At 47.6% G+C, this 21595-nt stretch overlaps 2 protein-coding genes across 2 annotated transcripts; both read left to right on the top strand.

Annotated features, from left to right (window-relative positions):
- The first annotated feature begins 4237 nt into the window (after window positions 1–4237).
- LOC120836613 (skin secretory protein xP2-like) lies at window positions 4238–5227 on the top strand. Its single transcript, XM_040205610.1, has one exon. It carries the CDS (start codon window positions 4238–4240, stop codon window positions 5225–5227), a length of 990 nt encoding a protein of 329 aa, XP_040061544.1.
- Window positions 5228–13810: 8583 nt separating this feature from the next.
- LOC121838083 (fibrous sheath CABYR-binding protein-like) lies at window positions 13811–15681 on the top strand. The gene is made up of 4 exons (XM_042294140.1): window positions 13811–13954; window positions 14743–14812; window positions 14880–15052; window positions 15261–15681. Exons 3-4 carry the CDS (start codon window positions 14939–14941, stop codon window positions 15579–15581), a joined length of 435 nt encoding a protein of 144 aa, XP_042150074.1. The 5' UTR covers window positions 13811–13954; window positions 14743–14812; window positions 14880–14938; the 3' UTR covers window positions 15582–15681.
- The last annotated feature ends 5914 nt before the right edge of the window (window positions 15682–21595 follow it).

Below are 21595 nucleotides of genomic sequence, written 5' to 3'. Positions count from 1 at the left end.
GTAGCTCACGGAGGCAGCTCAGCGAATGACAATGCCGAAACATATGTTTAGACCAAAAAACGCAGTCTGAGTTGTGACATTAAGCAATGCAAAACGTCACGTGATTGGCTTAACGAGTGTTGTGCGGAAAAGCAGACGCACGGGCTTTTTTTTAGAGTGATAGGCATTCCCGTGTGTGGGTGCCTCCATCTACAGCGCTGTGCACAACATATGCCGAAGCGGAGTATCAGAGCCCGTGGAAACGCTTTTCCAATCCAGTTCAACATCAGTTTCTTCAGAACGTTATCCAGGCACGTAGCCAAAAAGGATGCCCATTGGGCCCGCCCCCCCCCCCCCCCCCGAAATGTTCCGTTTTGCTTGGAACCCCTCTGCCCCCCTCCTCCTCATACAGCATTTTGTCATGAGCGCCCCCCCCCCCCCCCCCCCTTGAAACAAAATCCTGACTACGTGCCTGACGTTATCCCTAGCACAATTTCGTAAACCACAGGTAAAGATCTTCCCGTATGCTACGCCTGCTTGTGTTATTTCTAGACTTCTACCCATTTAAAATACTGTGCTCAAGATATTGCATTTAAGTTACTTTTGGTAGTATTTTGGTATCTTGCGAATACATTTCGTCTAGAGTATTTCCGACTCTATTTTAATTACATTTCTCACTATCTTGTACATCATATCCCAAATTCATTTTGCAAACTTCGAAAAACGTTTCGCCGGAACAATCTATGGAACGAGGGATCGTCAGACTCCAAACAAAGCTCAACTTATTGCAAACTTTGAGCCAAGCGATGGAACACAGAACAGGAAACACGGAACGAACAAATCGCAGTATGCAAATACCAACAAAAGGCCAAATGGATAGCCCCAAGTACGCCTGCCTCTGTGTGACCTCCTTGTCCACTTTTGTTTCTTCTTCAAGATGTCTTTGAATGACACGTCATGCTGGGAGCAAAGTACTGCTGGCGTCATCCCAATTCAACAATCCGACCCCACATTTTGCCTGGAGCTAGAGCGGTTGCGTCAGCGGAGGATTCTGTCGCCAACGCTCGGTACGATCACAATGAGCCATTGTCAGAAGTCGCCGGTTCAGAGGGTAGAACCCCCTGAACCGGCATGAAAATGCGCGAACACGTTTTCATGCGAACACAGGCAGGCACAGGCAATGGCGTAGCCAGGAGGGCAGTTTTTCAGCACCCCCCCCCCCCTTACCCGAAACCCAGCCGACACTGTAATATACACTTGCATTTTGACTCCGTCCCCCGCCCCCCCCCCCCCCCAAAAAAAAAAAAAAAAAAGTCATGAATCATCAATGCCTTTTCAGTCGCCCCCCCCCCCCCCCCCCCCTCGAAAAATATTCCTGTATACGCCACCGAGGAAAGGTACTACCTCGGTATAGACCCTGCTGGCATTATTGAGCTGCAATGACCTAGATTGAGCTTCCCCAAAGCTCCCTTTGTGCCTATTGCGGCTTAACTTTTGCTCCGAAGCTCGCTCGAAAGCATCTTTTTCATCTCCTTTCAAATGCGCGCATCGGGGAGAGACCATCACGAGGGGAACACTCTAGCTGAGGAATCTGCGTTGGCGTCCGCCATGAACCATGTCAAGGGTGCTAGTCTCATTTCTTCTAGGGCACGGAGCTACATCTTGAAATTTTAAAACATAGAATCTATTACCAAACTACACCATTGGTGAAAACTTGAGATCGGTACGTGTAGGCGCCCATTTCATCGGTTAATTTTAGAGTGGAAACCCTGGAATGGAGTTTGCCTTGACAGGTCGTGCCATCTATACTGCGCAACTTCCGCAACGATGGGGTCTGTTTCGTCATTTGCGCCCTTGAAAATGCTGTACCTTCGTTAGCATAGTGCACAACAACACAAATATACAATCGCCTTTTCCTATTTTAGTCTGGGATTAAAACAATACCATGCGTCATCCTAACGCGTAAAACAGCGAAGGCAAGAAGCGCGAGTTATTTGCTTTCCGCACATAGGGGTGCACGTGGTAACAATGATGTTTGAAGATAAAATGCTTCATTTTTATCATTATTTATTTATTTTCACGAGTTATAGCAATAACCTAATCAATACTGTGTTTCGATGATTGATCTGTTTTGTTGCATCGCTCAGTCGAAACCATCAGAACTGTATTTGTGTTTGTGCTTTCTTCAATGAGAGAACGAAAGCTTCAGTCGCACGCCATAAGTTCTGGCGTGCGGCCGCCGGAAGAAATGAGTTAGGTGGTGGTTACATTTGTGGCCTTTACTTTATTCGAGATACCAGAATAGCGTTCTGACTCGGCTGTATTTGTGGCGCTTCATACTGTTATGTGGCGAAGCGTTACAGAGTGTTATTCGCACATTTCACGAGTTGCTGTTTGTTGTTTGACCGATGCCGACTTTTAATTTCTTAAACAATTCTAAGTGATTTACCTAGTCTAATTTGGGGCCGATATATAGTGACATTATAGTACGAATATTTATTTAAGTGGTGCGTAAAATACGCAGTTCGAGTACCACCATACATATAAACTACACTTCTTAGAAAGAGAAAAAAAAAAACACATAGGGCTATTTATATACTCAAACATTAATAGCGCGCTATTTAAATACACCGCAACCTTCTGGTCTGCGAGCAAAAGGTTTCGCACCCTCTTATTTTTCTCGTAATGTTGTCCTTAACTTTGTGGTAACCTTGCGGTGCGCCCACTTGGAAACCAATAGATTTTAATTAGCTTCTACTGCTGTCAATACAAATCAGGGTTTACGTATTTTGAACTATTCCTATATGTCACGGTGACTGAAGCCCTCCGAATCATCATCACAGAAAGCTCTGTCATGAAATTATATTAGTTAGATAAAAATTAAACCAAAAATAACACAATTGCTTCTTGGAAATATTCAACAACAATAAAATAATAATGTGAATAAAATTAATCTTACCTCCAACATATTTCCGATTTCCCGCGAAATAAAATATTCTGCATACATATAGAAATAAAAAAAAAGGCTAAGGACAGAAATGATCTACTGAAAGCTAATCATAATCATTAGCACACCGAGACGGAAGTCAACCCGATACCTTGCAGCCTCAAAGTGCATTCAGTTGATTATCCAGGATATGCTTCAAGCAATATGTCCCCAAGCAGCACGGATTATGGCCAAGCAATAGCCAATGGTTGGGGATGGTCTTGTGGCCAGTGGCCGAAGAGTGGCCATTCATTGGCCAATGATTGGCCGATGGCTGATGGCCAATGGCCACTGGCCAATGGCCAAAGAAAGGCCAGTCATCGGCCAATCTTTGGTCACTCTGGCCACCGGCCGAAGGACCATTGCCCCCAATGGCCAATGCTAGGCCAAGTCTGTGCTACTTGGGTCCATAATAAAAAAAAAAATCGGTTTTACTTTAGACAAAACAGTCACTACGTTTTCAATATATGCAGGGACGTACGCAGTCAAACAAGCCCGCGCCGCGTTAGAAGTTAGCAACAAAGAAGAAAGCCGGAGAATAAGACGACGCGCCGTCGACTCATCGTGGCGCGTCTTTGCGGGTGGAGGCGCTTAGTATTGCCCGACTGCGGCGCCTCCTAGACATGTGCTCTGGGGCTATTGATAACACTCTTTACAGCGCTGATATCCGATTGCTAAGAAAACTCGCTGCCGCTTTTGACGTTGTTTCACCACGGTTATGTTGCGGCTGCCAGGCATGTTCGACGTCCACGCTACCCAATAGGTAAAATTAGGAGCTCTTTATGCTCATTTTTAAAGTTCTGTACGAGCGCGAGCTCGAGTCTACCCTTTTCGGTTCTGTGGAATGCCAGATTAAAGCCTTACGAGGCTTCGATCTGGCATCAATAGGGGTCGCCATACGTCGTGCTATAATGAAAACTAGAGCATATCACTCTGGGTCCTTGCAACTGCAAGGCCGGTGATCCACTATCAAAGGCAAACGATGTCCACCAACTATTTTTGTCGTCGTTTTTCGCCACGATTCTCGGGCAATAAGCTAAGAGTTCAGGGGTAACTCCTTCGACCTCTTTCCCCTTTAGCAGAGCGAATGCTGCAGAGAAGACGACCTCCCCTCCAGCGTTCGCTCTGCTGAAGTGGAAAGAAGTGGAAGAAGCTTCCCTGAAATCTTAACATGTTACCGACTAGCTACATATTGAGGGCTCACCTATTTCTCTTCCTACTCCTGGCAGTGCCACCATCTGCGCTACTGCACCGGGTGGCCGTGGTGTTTGGATGGCTGACTGGTTGAGGGTGGTGTTGAACGACGCTCCAGGAGGGGACGGTCCGAGAGGTGTGCTGGATGGCACCCCGGGTGCAGGTGGAGCGAAAGAGGCGCCCGGTGTCTCCCCTGGAGTGGGTGGGGCGGAGGAAGAGGCGCCTGGTGTCGCTCCGGAAGCGGGTGGAGCGGGTGAGGCGGAGGAAGAGGTGTCCGGTGTTGCCCCGGGAGCGGGTGGAGCGGTGGAAGAGGCGCCCTGTGTCGCTCCGGAAGCGGGTTGGGCGGATGAAGAGGTGCCTAGTGGCGCTCTAGAAGCAGGTGGGGCGGAGGAAGAGGTGCCCGGTGTCGCTCCGGGGGTGGGTGGGGCGGAGGAAGAGGCGCCTTGTGTCGCTCCGGGAGCAGGTGAGGCGGAGGAAGAGGTGTCTGGTGTCACTCCGGGAGCAGATGGGGCGGAGGAAGAAATGTGCAGTGTCTCTCCGGGAGCGGATGGGGCGGAAGAAGAGGTGCCCGGTGTCGCTCCAGGAGCGGGTGGTGAAGAGGAAAAGGTCCCCGGTGTTCTTCCGGGAACGGATGGGGCTAGGGCAGAGGTGCCCGGTGTCGTTCGGGAAGTGGGTCGGAAGGAGGAAGATGTTCCCAGTGTCTTTCCCGGAGTGGGTGGGCCGGAGGAGGAGGTACCCTGCGGCGTTTCGGAGGCAGGTGGAGCGGAAGCAGAGCCCGGTGGCGCTCCGCGAGTGTACTGGGTTGGCGGGGTGCCTGGTCTTGGTCTGGAATTGGATCCCGGTTTCGGTTCAGGAGGCGATTGTGAGCTCGCCTCGGTGGAGTTCTCGATGATGCTTTTGGTCACGATAACCGGTCCGCGTGTCTGGAGGCGAAGGAGTGTCAGTCCCGCGAACGCCATCGTGACGACCAAGCAACTCAGGACCACGGGACGGACGATGTGCATTATTCCATGGCCTGCGGTCGCCTTGACCGCGCCCTCCTGCACGCGACAAAAAGGAAGGCAGTAACGTAGATGTAGTGACCTCTAGACTCTCCACGAACCTATTGGCAATCCTAACTGCGTGCATTCCTGGCCCGTTTTACTGTTTCACACATCGGCCGCCAGGCCGCACCTGTTTTCACTACACCCTTTGCTAGGCGGTAGCTCCCGCTCTTCTCCTTCACGTCGTTTCCGTTGGGCGGCTTCACCTTCTCTAGAGTTGCAAATACTGACGACTGGGGGGTAGGGCAACACGGCAGGGAAAGATATAGCAGAAGAGATGGGGAGCAGATGTGCAGTCTAGGGAGTTTCAGTACCATAACCTTCGGAGTGTTGCCCCATAAACTTTTGAATCATCAGCATCCGACTTTGGGTGTCAACACGTTTCGGTTTCTGGGCATTTCAGAGTGAAGACATTAGGTGTTTTAATGGATCGTTCCAAAGATTCCAATAATGACGCCCGATACTGCGCCGACGCCCCTGCGCATGCATCGTATCGTTATCTCGTGCCGTTATCTGAGGTATCGGAACGATCTACTAAAACGCTCCATTACGAACCACACACGGTTATGTATACCGTATATCAATCAATCAATCAGCGTTTATTTCAGCTTGAAATACAAACTGAGGGTCGCAGGAAAAAAGCAGTGTCGTACACTGCTTGACGGGCCTCGCCACCCTACAAGTCAGCAGTGTAAACGCGGTAATAAATAATGTATATTCAAAATGAACAGTACAGACAAAATTAGAAGTACAGACAAATGATAGGAAAGCCTTCCTAAGCACAGAAGAAGACATATCATTCAAGTGATCACATAGAGGAGTATTGAAAAACTTAGGCAAGATATATCGCAACATTGCAAAGCCGTAGTTCGTTCTACACCTAGGTAAAACAAAGATGTCTTTTTCCCTGGTTGCATAAGGTGTATTGTGGGGCACAGTAGAAAGAATACGTGAAAGAAAATTATAATTTTTTGCTATTATATTTTTGAAAAAACACGCGAATCTATATTCAAATAAATTATGTACAGGCACAATTTTAAACTGCAAGTAAGCCTGCCCGGTTGGAGAATTATATGGAGCTTTTGTAATACCACGCAACATTTTCTTTTGCAATATCAGAAGCTCCTGAATATTGGATGTTGTGGTATTACCCCAGACAAGGAAACAATAGCTTAAATACGAATAAAAGAAAGCGTAATACAAAGAAAGTTTAGGTTTTTTCAGGTAAAACATGCTTATTGCGTGTGGTCATTCCAACAACCTTAGAAAAAGCAAGACAAACCTCGTTTATGTGGGCGTCCCATGTCATCGTTGCAGTAAAACTTACACCGAGAGATCTAAACATTTCTACGTACTCGATGACGGTGTCACTCAAAACTAAAGGCGGTGGGTGCATTACAAATTTTCCTTCAGGACGAAATATTACGGCTTTAGTTTTCTTTTTGTTTATTTTCAATGAGTTGACTAATGACCACCGTGCTAATAAGGTCAATACTCGGTTAGCAGTGCCAGTTAGTTTTTTAACGTCGGAGGAGGAAAAGAAAAGGCTCGTATCGTCAGCGTAAATAACGTATTTTGCAAGAGTACTAATATTGGAAATGTCGTTTATATAAATATTAAAGAAGAGTGGTCCAACGATGCTACCCTGAGGGACACCATTAAAAATTTGAAGGGATTTGGAGCGAGAGTGATTTATGACAACATATTGTAATCGCGAGCTTAAATATAATTTTATAAGGTTGAGGGCATGTCCTCGTATGCCGTAATGTTCGAGCTTAGAGAAAAGCATTTTATGATTTAGAGCATCGAATGCTTTACGAAAGTCAATAAAAATACCAAGAGTAAGACGTTGCGATTCAAAACTGTTCAAAATGTATTCTTTTTGGGCAAGCACGGCATGTTCCGTTGATCTATTTTTGTAAACCCATACTGGCAATCGGACATCACAGAATGCTTTAAGAAGAAATGATTGAGGCGGCAACGAATTATTCGTTCTAACCCTTTAGAAAAAAACGGAAGTATAGATATTGGTCTATAGTTACCCAAGTCGTTCTTATTTCCTTTTTTTATAAATTACGGCTACTCTAGCTAGCTGCATAGCTGTTGGAAAGTGTCCCGTCATTAGCGCTACATTATAAATATGTGTCAGGCATGGTGTAATTATTTGCAAAACATATTTTACTGGGCGACTTTGTATATCATGGGAGTCAAGGCTATTTGTATCTTTTAAACTTTTGCAAATTGAAAAAAACCTCAAGCTCGTCAGTCGCTTCAAAGAATATTGATTCCGCCAACCTATCACTTAGAATATAGCGAGTTTTAGTAGACCGTGTTTCCCGCTCCGCTAGCCTGTCGCTACGAAGAAACCGACACTGCGCCTGCGCACCGATGGCCTTGGCTGTAGAGTTCCGGGTAGCGGAGGGGCTTAGCGGAGCGGGAAACACGGTCTACTAAAACCCGCTAATAAAAAATCTCGGAATTGTAGTGACTGTCACTTACAGTCGAAAAAAAGGAATTAAATGATGTAGCGAGATCGGAACCCGACAGCTCAGTTCCATTAACCGTTAAGCTCGTGATCACTTGGGTATTAGTATGTCTATTCAGGAGGAAATTTAGACGCCTCCATTTTTCCTTGATATTACTAGAAAACTGGTGACCAAAGTAATTATTATAATACATGTTTCTCGCCAATTTAATTTCCCTGTTTAGCCGGTTGCGTAAGGACTTATATTCTGCTAGCACGGTAGGATTTTTGTTTTTAATAAACATTGCAAATAATTTGTATTTCTTTTTAACGAGTCTAATTAAACGTCTAGTCATCCATGGTTTACGCGCACTTTTGGATGGTTTTATTTCTACAGTGGGAAAACATTCATTATATACTGATGTGAAGGGCTCTAGAAGCCTGTTAAAAGCATCATCTGCAGCGGTCTCGTTGTAAATAAGGCTCCAATCCACCAAGGGAATACGGTTCTTAAATAGGTCGAGCTTTTCTTGAGATATTAGCTGACGTCTCAATTTAGCGATATCGTTCGAAAGAATTGTTTTCTCTATCCGCTAGAAAACAGGTAAGTGATCGCTAATATCGGCAGCAATTCGACAGGAAAAGAATGCGCTGTCATTATTAGTAATAATTAAATCTAAAGTAGAAGCAGAAGAAGCTGTAATGCGCGTTGGACTGTTAATAACATTTTGAAAACCCGTAGAGTGAAGTGTGAGTAACATTTGCTGCTGCATTGGGCTGTTCGTACCCATATCAATATTAAAATCGCCAGCTATAATAGACACATAATTTTCAGAACTAAATAAAAACGTTTCACGTTCAAATATCTCCCAAAATTCGCCGAAGTTCCCATGAGGTGGTCGATAGACAACCGAAAATATATCACGTCCAGATTTCACGGTAAGCATTTCAATATCACGGTTGGAAAAAGAGTGGTCAGATAGCATATCACAAACATAGCTATTTTTTTATCAGTATAGCAACGCCCCCGCCACGCTTTTCTGTGCAATTGATATAAAAAGGATATGTCGACACTTTGATGTCAAGTCGGTGTAGTTTATTTTATCATTAAAGTACGCGCTATGGTATCACTGGTCCGCATCGCCGTTGGGATTCAAGCATACAGTTCTAGCTACAGAGGCCACCCTACGGAAAGTAAAACGTCACTCAACTAGGAAAGTGACGCAGTCAGCATTGAGCAATATGAGGCCAGAGGTTGTACCATATGTACACAAAATGGCGCACAACCTCAAGAAGGTTGCGAACAGGTACGGAGTACCTCTCGCGTTTTCAGCGCCAAAGAAACTCGACCAACTTTGCCCTTGAATTGCTAAAGAAAGCAGGAACGAGCGACGATGTGGCGCAAAGCACGCCAGGCCGTACATCGAATGCGTCACTGAGGTCGTGTATGAAATCCCCCTAACGTGTGGAAAACCTTACGTTGGACAAACGGGTAGATGCACGAATGACCGTTTACGAGAGCACGCACAAAATTTAAAGACAAATGACGGGGCACATTTTCCCGCGCACTGTAGGGCCTGCAAATGCGAGCCACGCTTCGGCGATACCAAGGTTATTGGTAGAAGCAGAATTCAAAGAGTACGCGAACTGCAATAATTTTATCAAGAAGAGGGGACCCCAGTGCGTCAGCGACACGTCAATAGCATTGTATGATGCTGCGATTCGTTTTCTCTACAAATACATGTAAACAGGTGTATGCTCTTGCATCTCGCCGATGTGCAGCCTGGGTGACGATAAGTGTATCAGATATATAAATATATATATATATATATATATATGTGTGTGTGTGTGTGTGTGTGTGTGTGTGTGTGTGTGTGTATGTGTGCGTGTGTGAAGTAAGGTAAATATAAAAACAATGGACCGGAAAAAGTTAATAAGTCAAAGATGCGTACTGTCGGAGTTACTAATTCGAAGTTTATTACGACGTTTCGAGCGGGGACCGCTCTTCATCAGGTGAAGAGCGGTCGCCGCTCTTCACCGCCGAACCACCCAGGAGGTTCGGCGGATAGCCCGGACGCAGAACAAATGGGCACCATGGACGCATCTCTTTTTAGATGTGCTAGAAATAAGATGGGTAGCGCCAAGATGAAAATATTGATTGGCACTTACGGCCGACTGGGACACAGCGTCTTTCGAATACTGATCTTCCATATGGTTCTGGAGCGATCGTGCTTGGAACAGCCGTTGATATCCTCGGCAAGTGTCGCGTGCCCAGTATCTACTTCTTTGTTCTCCTGCGGAAACTGCCAAGTACCAGGGGCGGTAAAGCCGAAACTGCTGCCGCCAAACTGTTTCTTATGCTGCATGGTAGTCCATGGACATCCAGCGATTGACTACATGTCTAGAAGCGGAAACTGCTACGGCGAAATATGATGGACAGGCAACGATTGACGAAAAATCTAGGAGCGGGCCAATTGTTCCCATGCAGCCCAGTAACTAATCCATGCATAGCTAGCGATTCACGATATTGCTAAAAGCAGAAATTGGAGTGGCCAAATTGTTTACATCGAGACATCCATGGTGGACGTTAGTTAAAGCCTTCCCGTTTGGCGTGCCAAACAAATTAAAATTTTCTACATACGTGGATAGATAGATTAAAAAGTGTATACACAAAAAGAAATCGCCGACTTCTTTTCGTGCCTTCGCGGTGTAAGCACGTGCAGCTTGCACATGAAGCTAACTCTATAGACGCTTTGCAGCAGCTGTGCATGGACGCCGCCATAACTGACCTTCAATTTTTGTTTCCTCTTATTTTGTTCACTTCACTTTATCATTACCATAGCAGGCCAGGTTATTGCCACATTAGATTCTACTGTGTTCTTTTCTAAAGCGTCGACCTTTGTAGAGCATCGTCAACTGCCGTTCCAGTTGCTCGGCATCTCGTTAAGACAAGAGAAGGTCAGCAATGGTGGCTGTAATTTGGCGCGTGTGTAAAGCGTCTATATACTTTGTTTCACCGTAAGTCCAGATGCAGCCAGTGCTGCTAGCGCGAGCATGTGGCCCTGAACAAAGTTGCACCGCACGAGCGCGCGTGCTTGGCAGGGAAGCTGAAAGCCCGGTGTTCGCTCTTGTATTTTTTACTACGGTCACTCTTAAAGAAAACGAACTGTAGCAAGCTTGAAATTGCGCGGGCTTGTCCACACGAGCAAATACATGGCGGCGGCCTGTGAGCTCGCTTGCAATCGTCTCTCGAGCGAGAGTTTTCAGTCTTCGCGCTCTGCCAAAGCTATAGAGCCACTCTATATGGCAGCGTAGCTGCCAGAGTAGCGACACGACGCAAAATTATCTAGATACACGACGTCAGAAGCGCCTATAGTGATCTCCATTATGGGCCTGGCAGGTTTCTATGGTAACCGCCCTGCTAGCGACGCCGGGCGGCAACCTTTATCTAGTTGATATCTCCATTCCTTAATTGAAAAGTGGTAAAAGACCTAAAAGACGCTTTGCATGGCGGTACGGCACGGGCCTCTGGAGGAGCGGTGCCTGTTTCTTCTGTGAAATGAGACGATTTGCAGCGTGCACGGACAAGGCGAGTGGTTTTCCGCGCCGCCGGGATGGCGGCGGCTTCGTGAGTTGAACGTGCCGTCCTTGTACTTTCGGACTTCGCTCTTACGGAACAAAATCCGATTACGCCGGCCACGACAGGACGATTGTCTTGGGACATGACTGCTGCTCGACTGCCCCATAGTAAGAGAATGTATGCTTAGCACCATACTTCTTCAAGACCCAATCATTCATTCAAGATGAGATTATCTCACCGACTGGCGGGGAGCGACGTCGACGACGGTATCACCCTCGTTTTCGGTGATGAACAGTCGACGGGGTTAAACCAAGAAGGACAGCACGGTGGTCTACAGAGGATTGTTAACGCCATCAAAAGAGACGGACGCCAGATATGAGGTGTTCTTGCCGACAGGCCAAGTGGTCGTCCGGAAGTTTGCCGGCATGCAAAATGTCAAGATTTTTATCTGGTGTAGCACGCATACCCGTGTTAAATGGGCTATTAAACGATTCTTTAACTTCTTCTTCCTTAGCTTTAATCCTCAACTCAAAAGAGAACAGTGGAATCATGCGGTCGTGACATGTTAGGGCACCTGTGCGATGGCCCCAAGCTTCCATTGTGCTTTTTTAGCACACCATAGAACTTGTCATTCGCAAGTACACTCATGTGCACTCATTGGCCACGAACGTGAATTCAAATATTAATCGACGAATTGATTGCTGACAAGCGCATACGCCCGAGTGACGCAGTTTTCGTGTCAAATGCGTGAGCTGGGTTCGGCTGACGTCATTTTGGCTTTTGTAGGTATTGCAAAGAGGATATTTAGAACCATACACACATGATTATAGCATCATATCACACGGACATTAATGAGCACAAAACGGGCCCAGCTACAGAAAATAAATATTACACTCGTAAAAAATAATTGTCTGTAACTTGTTAATTACAAAGACGAACACACCTCTGAGCAAATAAATTTAATAGTTTGTGTTGATGCATTCTTATAGAGCAGGTCATTACATATACGTCATTTGAGCAAACGCCAACTTGCCGCTTAAAAAAAAAACAAAAAAAAAACAAAAAAACACTGCGATCAAATGCAAGCTATTGCAACGAAAGGACGTTTATCAAAGTCTTCAGAACTGTCAATTCGTAAAATCGTCGATTAGTACAAAAAGGTTAAAGGTCGCAGGCGCTTCCTCGCTTAAAGTTGCTGTGATTATTCGGCGACCCAGGGCTGAAACAACTACCCCTAGGCCCTACACACGACGTATACCTTTCGTTTCGATTCTCAGAAATTCCAAAATTCAAAGGAAGCTAGAAAATGCGAAAATATTATCCTAAAAGCTATATCGTAAGATCGTTGATTAGTACAAAACGTAAAGATCGTAGGAGCTTCCTCGCTATAAGTTTATGATTACGCGGTTACCTGGGGCTGAAACAACTTCCCCAAGGTCCAACACGCGACGCATACAATTCGCATCGATTCTCAGACATTCCAACGTTCAAACAAGGCTAGGAGTATGCGAAAATTGCATGCAAAATGCCTTTTCGATCCTCGAACACATCCAGGGGACCTATGTTGGACTTTCGAGAAACTAGAAACAGAAGTGACGTAGTGGCAGGTGACGCGTAACCAAGCAACGGCGCACACCGCGAAACCGCCCTCTTTGACGCCGTGACGACATGGCAAGATTGGCGTCTGTCACTCACTTGAGAGGCGTCAAGAGCCAACCGCCGAAGAGCGGAAGTAGCTACGCTGTCCCCCTGCCGTACCTACGCTTTCCCGGCGGTACCTATCTGGAGCCTTGTCCCTACGCAAGCGTCCGTTTCTCCGGCAACCGGAAAGGCATTTTCTGCTTTTAGTCAAGCGATGGCAGCCAATCCCTTGCGGCGGCGACCTTCACATCGGCTCTTTTTTAAAGAAACTTGTCAGACTAAAAAAATACACGTGTTCTATTGAAATGAACAACTGATTTTGTAGCGGTTCCAAAAAATATTAGATGAAGTAAACTCGCATAAAAGGTTAGAACAACATGCGGGATGCAAATGAGCGCCTAGTTCAAATCACTGTCACTGATGACGGCTCAAGAAACGGGAGGATGTGGCCTGTCATGCTCGCTCTTCTTGCGTCGTGATTGGTTCCTCGGCGTTCTCATCGGCTAATGCGGCTATCTCATTGGCTGCGGAGCGATAATAAAAGGTTCCAGTCTTGCAGTACCCTGCGTTTCTTAAATTGTCAGTGAATATGGTTCAAACAACATGGACGACGGGAGCAGGCAACGTGTGACCGCGGCCCAGAGGGAGGAACTCGATACATTTATGTTCGAGAACCCCTCTCTGGTACGCGGTGCAACTGAGCTCAGCCCGGCCCTGTCCAGAGACGACAAAGTTCGTCTCTGGACCGAGCTAACCTCCCGGCTCAACTACCTCGGGCCTCCGAGGAAGGAGCCGGAAGCTTGGAAGCGCTACTGGGCCGTGCGGGTGTCGAAGGCGCGGGCGCGGGCAGCCGAGCTGGCGAAACAGGCGAGGTAATTTGCGTCGTCTACTCATAGTGTGGACCAAGCTATTGAATTACTTCCTTTACTCGCAGGCAAACTGGGGGAGGAGGCGGCCGGGTGCGCTCACTGGCGTCATCATACGCACGTATTTTGACGCTGGTGGGCGAGGACTCGGCCCTGGGCGCTCCTGGGTTTTCCGTCCCCGCTTTTGAGGACGAGGCCGAGGTGAGTGCACGCTTGAACCTAACATACTATTGCACATGTAGCTGTTCAATCCCAATGGAGAATATCCGTGCAGGGTTTTATTATCAGTGAGCTAAGATGTATACCGCAGTGAAATGTGATAAATATGAATGCAGGGGCGGATGCAGAAATTTCCTGAGGGGGGGGGGGGGGGGGTCAGGTGTTGGTCAGCGTAACATATGTTTAGGAACCCCCTCCCCCTCTCCCTTGTTTAATGCCCTAAATTTTACACATGCAGAAATCAAGAGGGGGGTCAGGACATCCGACCCCCCCTCTAAATCCGCCCCTGTGAATGTGAATATATGCATTAAAGGTGCTGGCACTTTTTATAATTCAGCGAATCGGAGGGCGGATTAAATCATCCACGTAAAGGCAAAATCTAAAACAAAAGCACTTACGACAAAAAACACTATATTTATTGCAGTAATACTGGAGTTTCTAAGGCCAAAACATCTGTAGTTTTTGTGTAGTCCTTTTTCTTCTTGCTTTTGTGGTTGTTGCAACCCTCAGTTGTATTGTGTGCACGCTGTCGTAAGATTCAATTTCTGTATCACAGAGGTACATTTTCACAAAAACAGGGGAAGTGCAACCTTTTGAGCTGCCACTAGACATATTTGGGGAGTCAATCCTAGACATGAATGGCACTACCTCTGAAACAGTGTAATTTTGTTTCCCCTGAGTGGAATGCAGCCTCAACAAACCCACTCTCAATATCTAGAAAATGCAGACAAGTCCTGTGTGCTGACTAGGACTTACAAATTCCCTTCTAGGGGAGACCCACAGGCGCCCAGGCAGGTCACGGGCAGCAGGCAGCCGAGCCGGTGCCCTCCACCTCGCGGGGTGAGACCTCTCATGAAGACAACTAGGATTGTCTGATATGACAGAAGCATTCTTTGTTTCCTGGCAGATGTCAGGCCACCTGCAAGGCCCCGGGTGCGGCCCACGGCGCCTCGTGCCACCCCCCGAATGTCGAGGCAGGAGCGGCACGACGAGGCTGCCATGCAGGCAGTCGCCAACCAGACTCGGCAGGTGCAGCAGAACGAGACGAGGGACGCGCGGGACGTGGAGTTCCAAGGCCAGGTATTGGCTCAAACATAGAACTCCGTAACATGACTAAATAGGTACGAGTTTAATAAAGATGCCACTGTGAAAGTGGGACTGCAGCAGAGGGCAATGGAGATCTACAAAAGCATAATGCAAACCGAACTGTGACATATGCAAGGTTTTCACGCCCTCTGGGTGTCTAGAAATATGTTGTTGCTGCGCATTAAATGCCCCGTCTTTCCAGCTCCTGCGTTCAATCGATACCCTCAGCCACCGCATGGAGGCTGTTGCGGAGTCGAACCAGGAGCAAGCTCGCGCCACACAAGCGGTGGCCCTGGAACTCCAAAACACGACCCGCGTGCTCGTCGAGGTCGTTCTGCTGCTGACTGCCGAGAGAAGTCGAGCCCTGCGAAGCCAAGACCTGCCGAGCCCTGCCCAGCCACCCCTCCAGCCCAGCCAAGTCCAGCCCCGCCCCGCCGAGCCCAGCCCCGCCGAGCCCAGCCCCGCCGAGCCCAGCCCCACCGAGCCCAGCCCCACCGAGCCCAGCCGAGCCCAGGACCGCTGAGTCCAGCCAGATATAATTTAGTTTTATGGATGATTATTTTATGTTCCAAGTTGGTATTCATTTTTTCTTTTTTTGTTTTGTTCTCCAGGCGGAGACAAGAAATATGTTCTTTTGCGCCACTGGTATGTGGTGCGTGTTAATGGACAAGTTCCTACGCACACTGGGCTCGCCATACAGTGAATAATACTATGAGTGAGCCACTGCTTAAAGGAAGGCTGATGTTCTGCTGTCTAAACATCTTTACAACAATGTTGACATTACGGGAAAGTCCGTCCATGCTTTTCAGTTCATATTTTGTTTACAAAGAACTGTGCCTTCTGTACTTGTTTATTGGAGTCACTATAACCAGTGAAGCAAGTTAGTAATATGCTCTTGGCAACAGGCATGACAGATATATGCTAAAACTAGCCATTCCTCATGTTTGTAGGACAGCAATATGTAGTGTGTGCTTTTTCATCAAAGGTGCCAAGTGGCTTGTGCCATAGGAATTTTATACTTGTAGTTTTCTTCCGCCTGAAACTAGCCTCTGGGTTTGCGATTTTTCTTATATCGCAATAAAGTGGAGATTTGGGCCAGTTGGTTCATGGCAAACAAAAAAAGCGCTGAAAAAACAGGGATGAGAGTGCGCCTTGTCCTGTTTCCCTTCATCTGTGTCCCTGTTTTTTGTTTGTTTTCTTATATCATTGTTGATCTCAACATGCCTCAGCTATGGAATCTGTCATGCTTCCATGTGTGACAAAACACAAACGAAATGATAGTGTGGTGAATTAAGTCAAGTGTAAAATAATGTCTGTGATATATCCTTGATAATGAGAAAGAATTTATACGGTGTTTCTAGTCCATGCTCAATTTCACTTTAAAAAAAGCATTGCAACCTGTGTTTTCAAATGTGTGACAAAACACAAACGAAATGGCACTGTGCTGAATTAAGTGAAGTGTGAAATAATGTCTGTGATATATCCTTGATAATGACAAAGAATGTATACGGTGTTTACTAGTCCATGCTCAATTTCATTTTAAAGAAAGCATTGCAACCTGTGTTTTCAAACATGTTTATTTTTCACGTTACGGCATTGTTATAAAAAAAAGAAAGCACTTTCAAAAACAAACTACTTGTTGTCTTCTTTATACATTCAAGTTGGCACGAATCTAATCTGCGATTATCGAGTAATACTCCTGGCTCTGTGGTAGCCATAATAGATTGTAAAATGGAGCAGGGCAATAGAAGTGTAGAGAAAATGAGTCGGATGTCCAAACCCGATACAAACAATATATTGTAGTAAAAAATAAAATAGGTCTCACCAGTAGCCTCATTGAGTTCTCAGTCTCATGCAAAGGCTAGCTTCATAACCCTACAAAATGTTCTGCTATTGTTCAAAAAATTTGTGCACCCTGCTTACAAATGAAAAAAAGGCTCTATCAACATAACTGATGCACCGAATAGCTTTTCGGAGGCAGTACTAAATGTCCGTAAAGGTAGCATGGTGGTTGTGCGACGAACTGCAAGGCGGAGTTGACACTGTGGAGCTTATGGACGGCCATGACTGTGGAACAACAAGTGCAGTACATACTGCCACGGGGAGGGCTTCTCTGGTGGCGAGGGCGTCAGTTGAGGCGAGGACGACGAAGGGTTCGCTGTCGCCGGTGGCGTCCCTGGTGTGCGGGAGTGCCACCGTGGCGAGGACGATGAGGGGCTCCCTGCCGCCGACGGTGTCCCTGATGGGCGGGACTTCCGTTGTGGCGACGGACTCCTTGGCGCTGGTGGTGTCCCTGGTGGGCGGGACTGCCACCGTGGCTTGCGTGGGGCTCCGGAGCGGCACGGCTGTGGCAGGTCTGGAACTGGGCAACAAGGCACTGCCTCAGAGCCCTCCCCCTGTCCGAGAGGCTGACCCAAGGGTGGGCAGGAGCCGGCCTCTCGTCATCCGCCGCTGACCCCTCCGAGCTCGACTCAGAACCGTCCGAGCTCGGCCCAGACTCCAACCCTGGCTCGTCAGGGTCAGAGTCTGGCTCCGGTTCTGGCTCATTCGATGAAAGGCAGATATTGTGGAGCACTGCACACGCCGATATAATGACGGTGGTTGTTGTGGGATGATAAAACAGAGCCCGGTGCCTTTGCAGACACCGGAATCTGCTCTTCAACAGCCCAATGCAGCGCTCCACAACGGACCTCATCGAAGAATGTGCCTTATTAAACCGGCCGCATGCGGTGGAGGTCGCGTGGAATCCAGGGACAGGGGTGATGAGCCAAGGCTCCAAGGCATAGCCGCTGTCACCTGCACATTCAGAGAAGGAAATGTATGATATTAATGCTGTTCTCTTTAATAGAATACTTCAACGAAATTTGAAATGTACCCGTCATGTTCAGAAATAGGCTGAACATGATCCACAATACCCGTAAATGACAATCATACATTTCCCTTTTGAGCCTTATGGCTATATTTTTCATTATAAACAGGCCAGACTGGCAAGCGCTCGGAGAGCAGCCACCAGAGAGCACGTCACATCCGGTGCAACTGTGATGTAGTTTCTCTTGGGATGAGCAAAGCTGCGGCGAGGCAGACATCGTCAGGATGCCCTAGCTGTTCAAGCAACAAAAGCGGTCGAAGCATGCCAGCGATCAGGCCACCGCAACAAACCCCAAAGCTGCTTTTGTGTAATTTTGAGTGACAAATTAATATTCTATAATCTTGGTACACACAAAAGAGAGTCCCGTTGAGTGTGGAGTTGCTCCCTCCCCTTGTCTGTTCTGCTGGCCGTTGAGCTGTCAAGGTGACGTCAGGTTCAAAGCATGTATGGTTCTAAGCGAGACAGTCATCGGTCACTACCTGTCAAGGTTCCTAGACATCTAGAAGGTGCTCTTTCCTAATCGCCTAATTTTTTTTAATGCCTTTTTGTCTCTTTTTTAACAAGATATTGGCGTGTCCGATGTGATACTGCTCTTCTGAACACGTATAGACCAAAGAATAAGCACCGAAATTTTGTTGTAGTATCCCTTTAAAATTGTTGACAACTAAGCAAAGAAAGGCGCATGTTTGCAACCTTTCCCCCAGTACTTGACAGCTGCGTCAGAGTGTTTCCAAGGAGACGCGTCACAGGTATGGCCAGAGCGCATGCCAGTTATCTATGTTCGCAACAGTATGTGTGATATTGTAGCTTATAAGTGGTGCAGAGCCATCATGTACAGTACCAACAACTAGAGTATGCTTACCGAGCAGAAACCTGCCATCGTCTACCAGCCGGCCTTGCTCGAAGTTGCTCCGGAGCCACGAGTAGCGCCACACGAAGGAGTCGTGCACCGACCCAGGATACCGTGGGTCGATGCTCATGACCCGGCAGTCGGCGTCACACACCTGCAATAGAGAGACATGTGTCGACATTATTTCAACTGAATCCACAAACAGTTCATTGCACTCATGGTCATGGGGCCCTGTCAAACACGATTTACATGCTGACCAACACACCACCATAAATTACGTGGTTTACAAACTTAAAACATTAAAACAACGCAAAAAACGACGGACTGGATGAAGGAGGATATAGACAGAGCGCTGAGCGCAAAAAAACAACAAAAACAACGACGGACTGCATGAAAAAGGACACAGACAGAGCGCTGTCTGTGTTACAAAGATTAAAATTATATGATAAATAGCCACTACCTTTGATCCACGCAATAGTTTAGGCAAATTTGCTTTTTTCTTCAAAGGAGAGTTTACACTTTATCATGCAGGACACGAACTATTGCTTAAAAGCTTAACACGACATGAAAACAACCCTCCCTCCGTCCGTCGAACAAAAGCTTGTGCGGAGGATGAACGAGCACTAACAACCCATAACTTTAATTTATAAAATGGCATATCCACACCGCATTAGCGTTACGCTCTTTTTCAAACCCATTCAGAACGGGCATTGACCTATAGCTAAAAGCGCGAGCTAGCTGCTTTGGATAAAGCCCCGGCGGCTGCACGAGCGCTCGTGCAGCGAGTGCTCCAGTCAGGCCGTTCGCGCTCGCACAGTCTTCTCAGTTAGTTCATGCTAAGGTGAGACGTAGTATATATGTGATCGTACTTACCACCATCACGTTGAGAGCGTAGTATTGCTTGCGGCACCAATACGCCGCCTTCGTGACGGTGGGGTCGTTCTCTGACGGGGCGACGATGGCAATCATCGTCCCGTCGACGCAACCGATGACGCCGGGTATCCTGCCGAGCCGTTGGAAGCCCCTCTCGACGTCGTCCCTCTCGCCGGTTGTCTGGGGAAAGTCGATCCAGCCGCGCCGGATCCCCAGACACTGCACAATAGCGAGGGACACAGCCCGCACAACGATGCTGACTGTAGACTGATCCCTCGCTATGTGCTCGTCGCTCGCCACCATGCCCTGAAAACTCCCCGTGGCGTAAAAGCGAAGTGCGCACAACACTTGCTGTTCCACAGTCATCACAGTCCACGAACGTCGCAGCCTCCTCAACTCAGGCTCCTCGCGCAGTTCGTCGCACAACCAACGGACCACATTCTTGGTGAGACGGTACTGCCTCCGAAAAGCTTCCTCCGGTAATTCGAAGGCATCGCGGTGCTGCCGGTAAAGCCTCTCCGGAGCAAAAAAAAGTTCCACGATAGGAAAGCTGTCGCTCTGCCTCCGAGACGCCGTCGACGCCGTGTTTCCCATTGCGAAGCCTCGAAGAGAACGACGACAGACTCGTTCCCTTTTTAGACGAAACACCGAGGAAACGATACGTCAAAATGATGTCACTTCCGATGATGGCGGTTCGCCGTCTCCGCCCACATTTTTGTAGGGAACTTTCGTCATTCGAGCCTCAACCAATCAGACGCGATGTCGTCACTTCCGTTTCTTTTAGGAGAAACGAAACATTTGTCCAACATAGGTCCCCAGGAATACGAGCACCGCTACGGCGATATGACTGATGCTGTCGCACAGGTGCTAATATCCAGAGCTATCTTGTACAGAAAAGGTATACATTCTTTCAGATCTTCACGTTATACCTGCGTCAGAGAGCACGAAGAAGTCGAAATCGTCTGCAAGCAGCGGCACATTACGACTACCGCGCACCGAACCAACTCGTATCCACCAGCTCTGGGCGCTGCCATCTTACCGGTGACATCACGGCTCTTGCGAGGTCACGTGACGAGTAGTCACTCGGTTACTAAGGGAACGGAGCCAGCTCAGCTCGTTGTTATGGTACCGCGTGTGACCAATCACGGTGAGAGGCGGCACAAGGAAAAGCGTGGCGCTACTCTGGCAGCTACGCTGCCATATCGAGTGGCTCTAGCCAAAGCCAATGGCGGAAGGAAACGAGCGCGCTGGATCGCTAGGTTGCACATTTGAGAAAAGGTACATGGAAGTGACGTAATGCAAAGGAGGAGCGTATCCTAGCAACACTCACGTGGCGGCTCTGCCCACTTTGACGCCGCTACGTCATCGCAAACTTGACACCCGTCACCCGTTTCAGCGACGTCCGGAGCCAACCACCGACGAGCGGGAGTAGCTACGCATTCCCTGAGGCGTCCCTACGCGCGGGATACGGGGTAGGATTTACTACGACGCGGGGAGCAGTTCCTGCGTTTAGCGAAGGAACGGCAGCCAATCCTGTGCGTCGCTGGCCGTCGCATCTGTTCTAGTACAGGTAAAAGTATTGAAAAGCAATCAAAACCTTTTGGGCGTTGTTAGAACAAACCTCTTTTTTGTACCCTTTTGCAATACATTTAAGAATTAATTGGAGAGAAAGTTGTTCCAATATTATGCGGGATGTGCGCTACGCGCCTTCTTCAAACCAAAATGTCGAACCACGAGGAGCCGGGTGTGCCGGGGGCAGCGGAGGGGTCGGCGGAACCAACGGGGAGCGCGCGAGTGACGGCTGCTTTAGTCAGAAACAATTTTTTTATCTTTCGAGTACTTGCTATTGCTGTGCTCAAATAAGAGTGTTTGGCGCAACATCTGTGATAATTCTTTTAAAGTGGTCCAGTGTTTATATGGTGGTATGCTAGTCAGAGAATATATA

The sequence above is a fragment of the Ixodes scapularis genome, unplaced genomic scaffold, assembly GCF_016920785.2.
Source record: "Ixodes scapularis isolate PalLabHiFi unplaced genomic scaffold, ASM1692078v2 PGA_scaffold5__190_contigs__length_132052651, whole genome shotgun sequence".
NCBI lineage: Eukaryota > Metazoa > Arthropoda > Arachnida > Ixodida > Ixodidae > Ixodes > Ixodes scapularis.
This window is presented reverse-complemented; position numbering and strand designations above follow the sequence as displayed.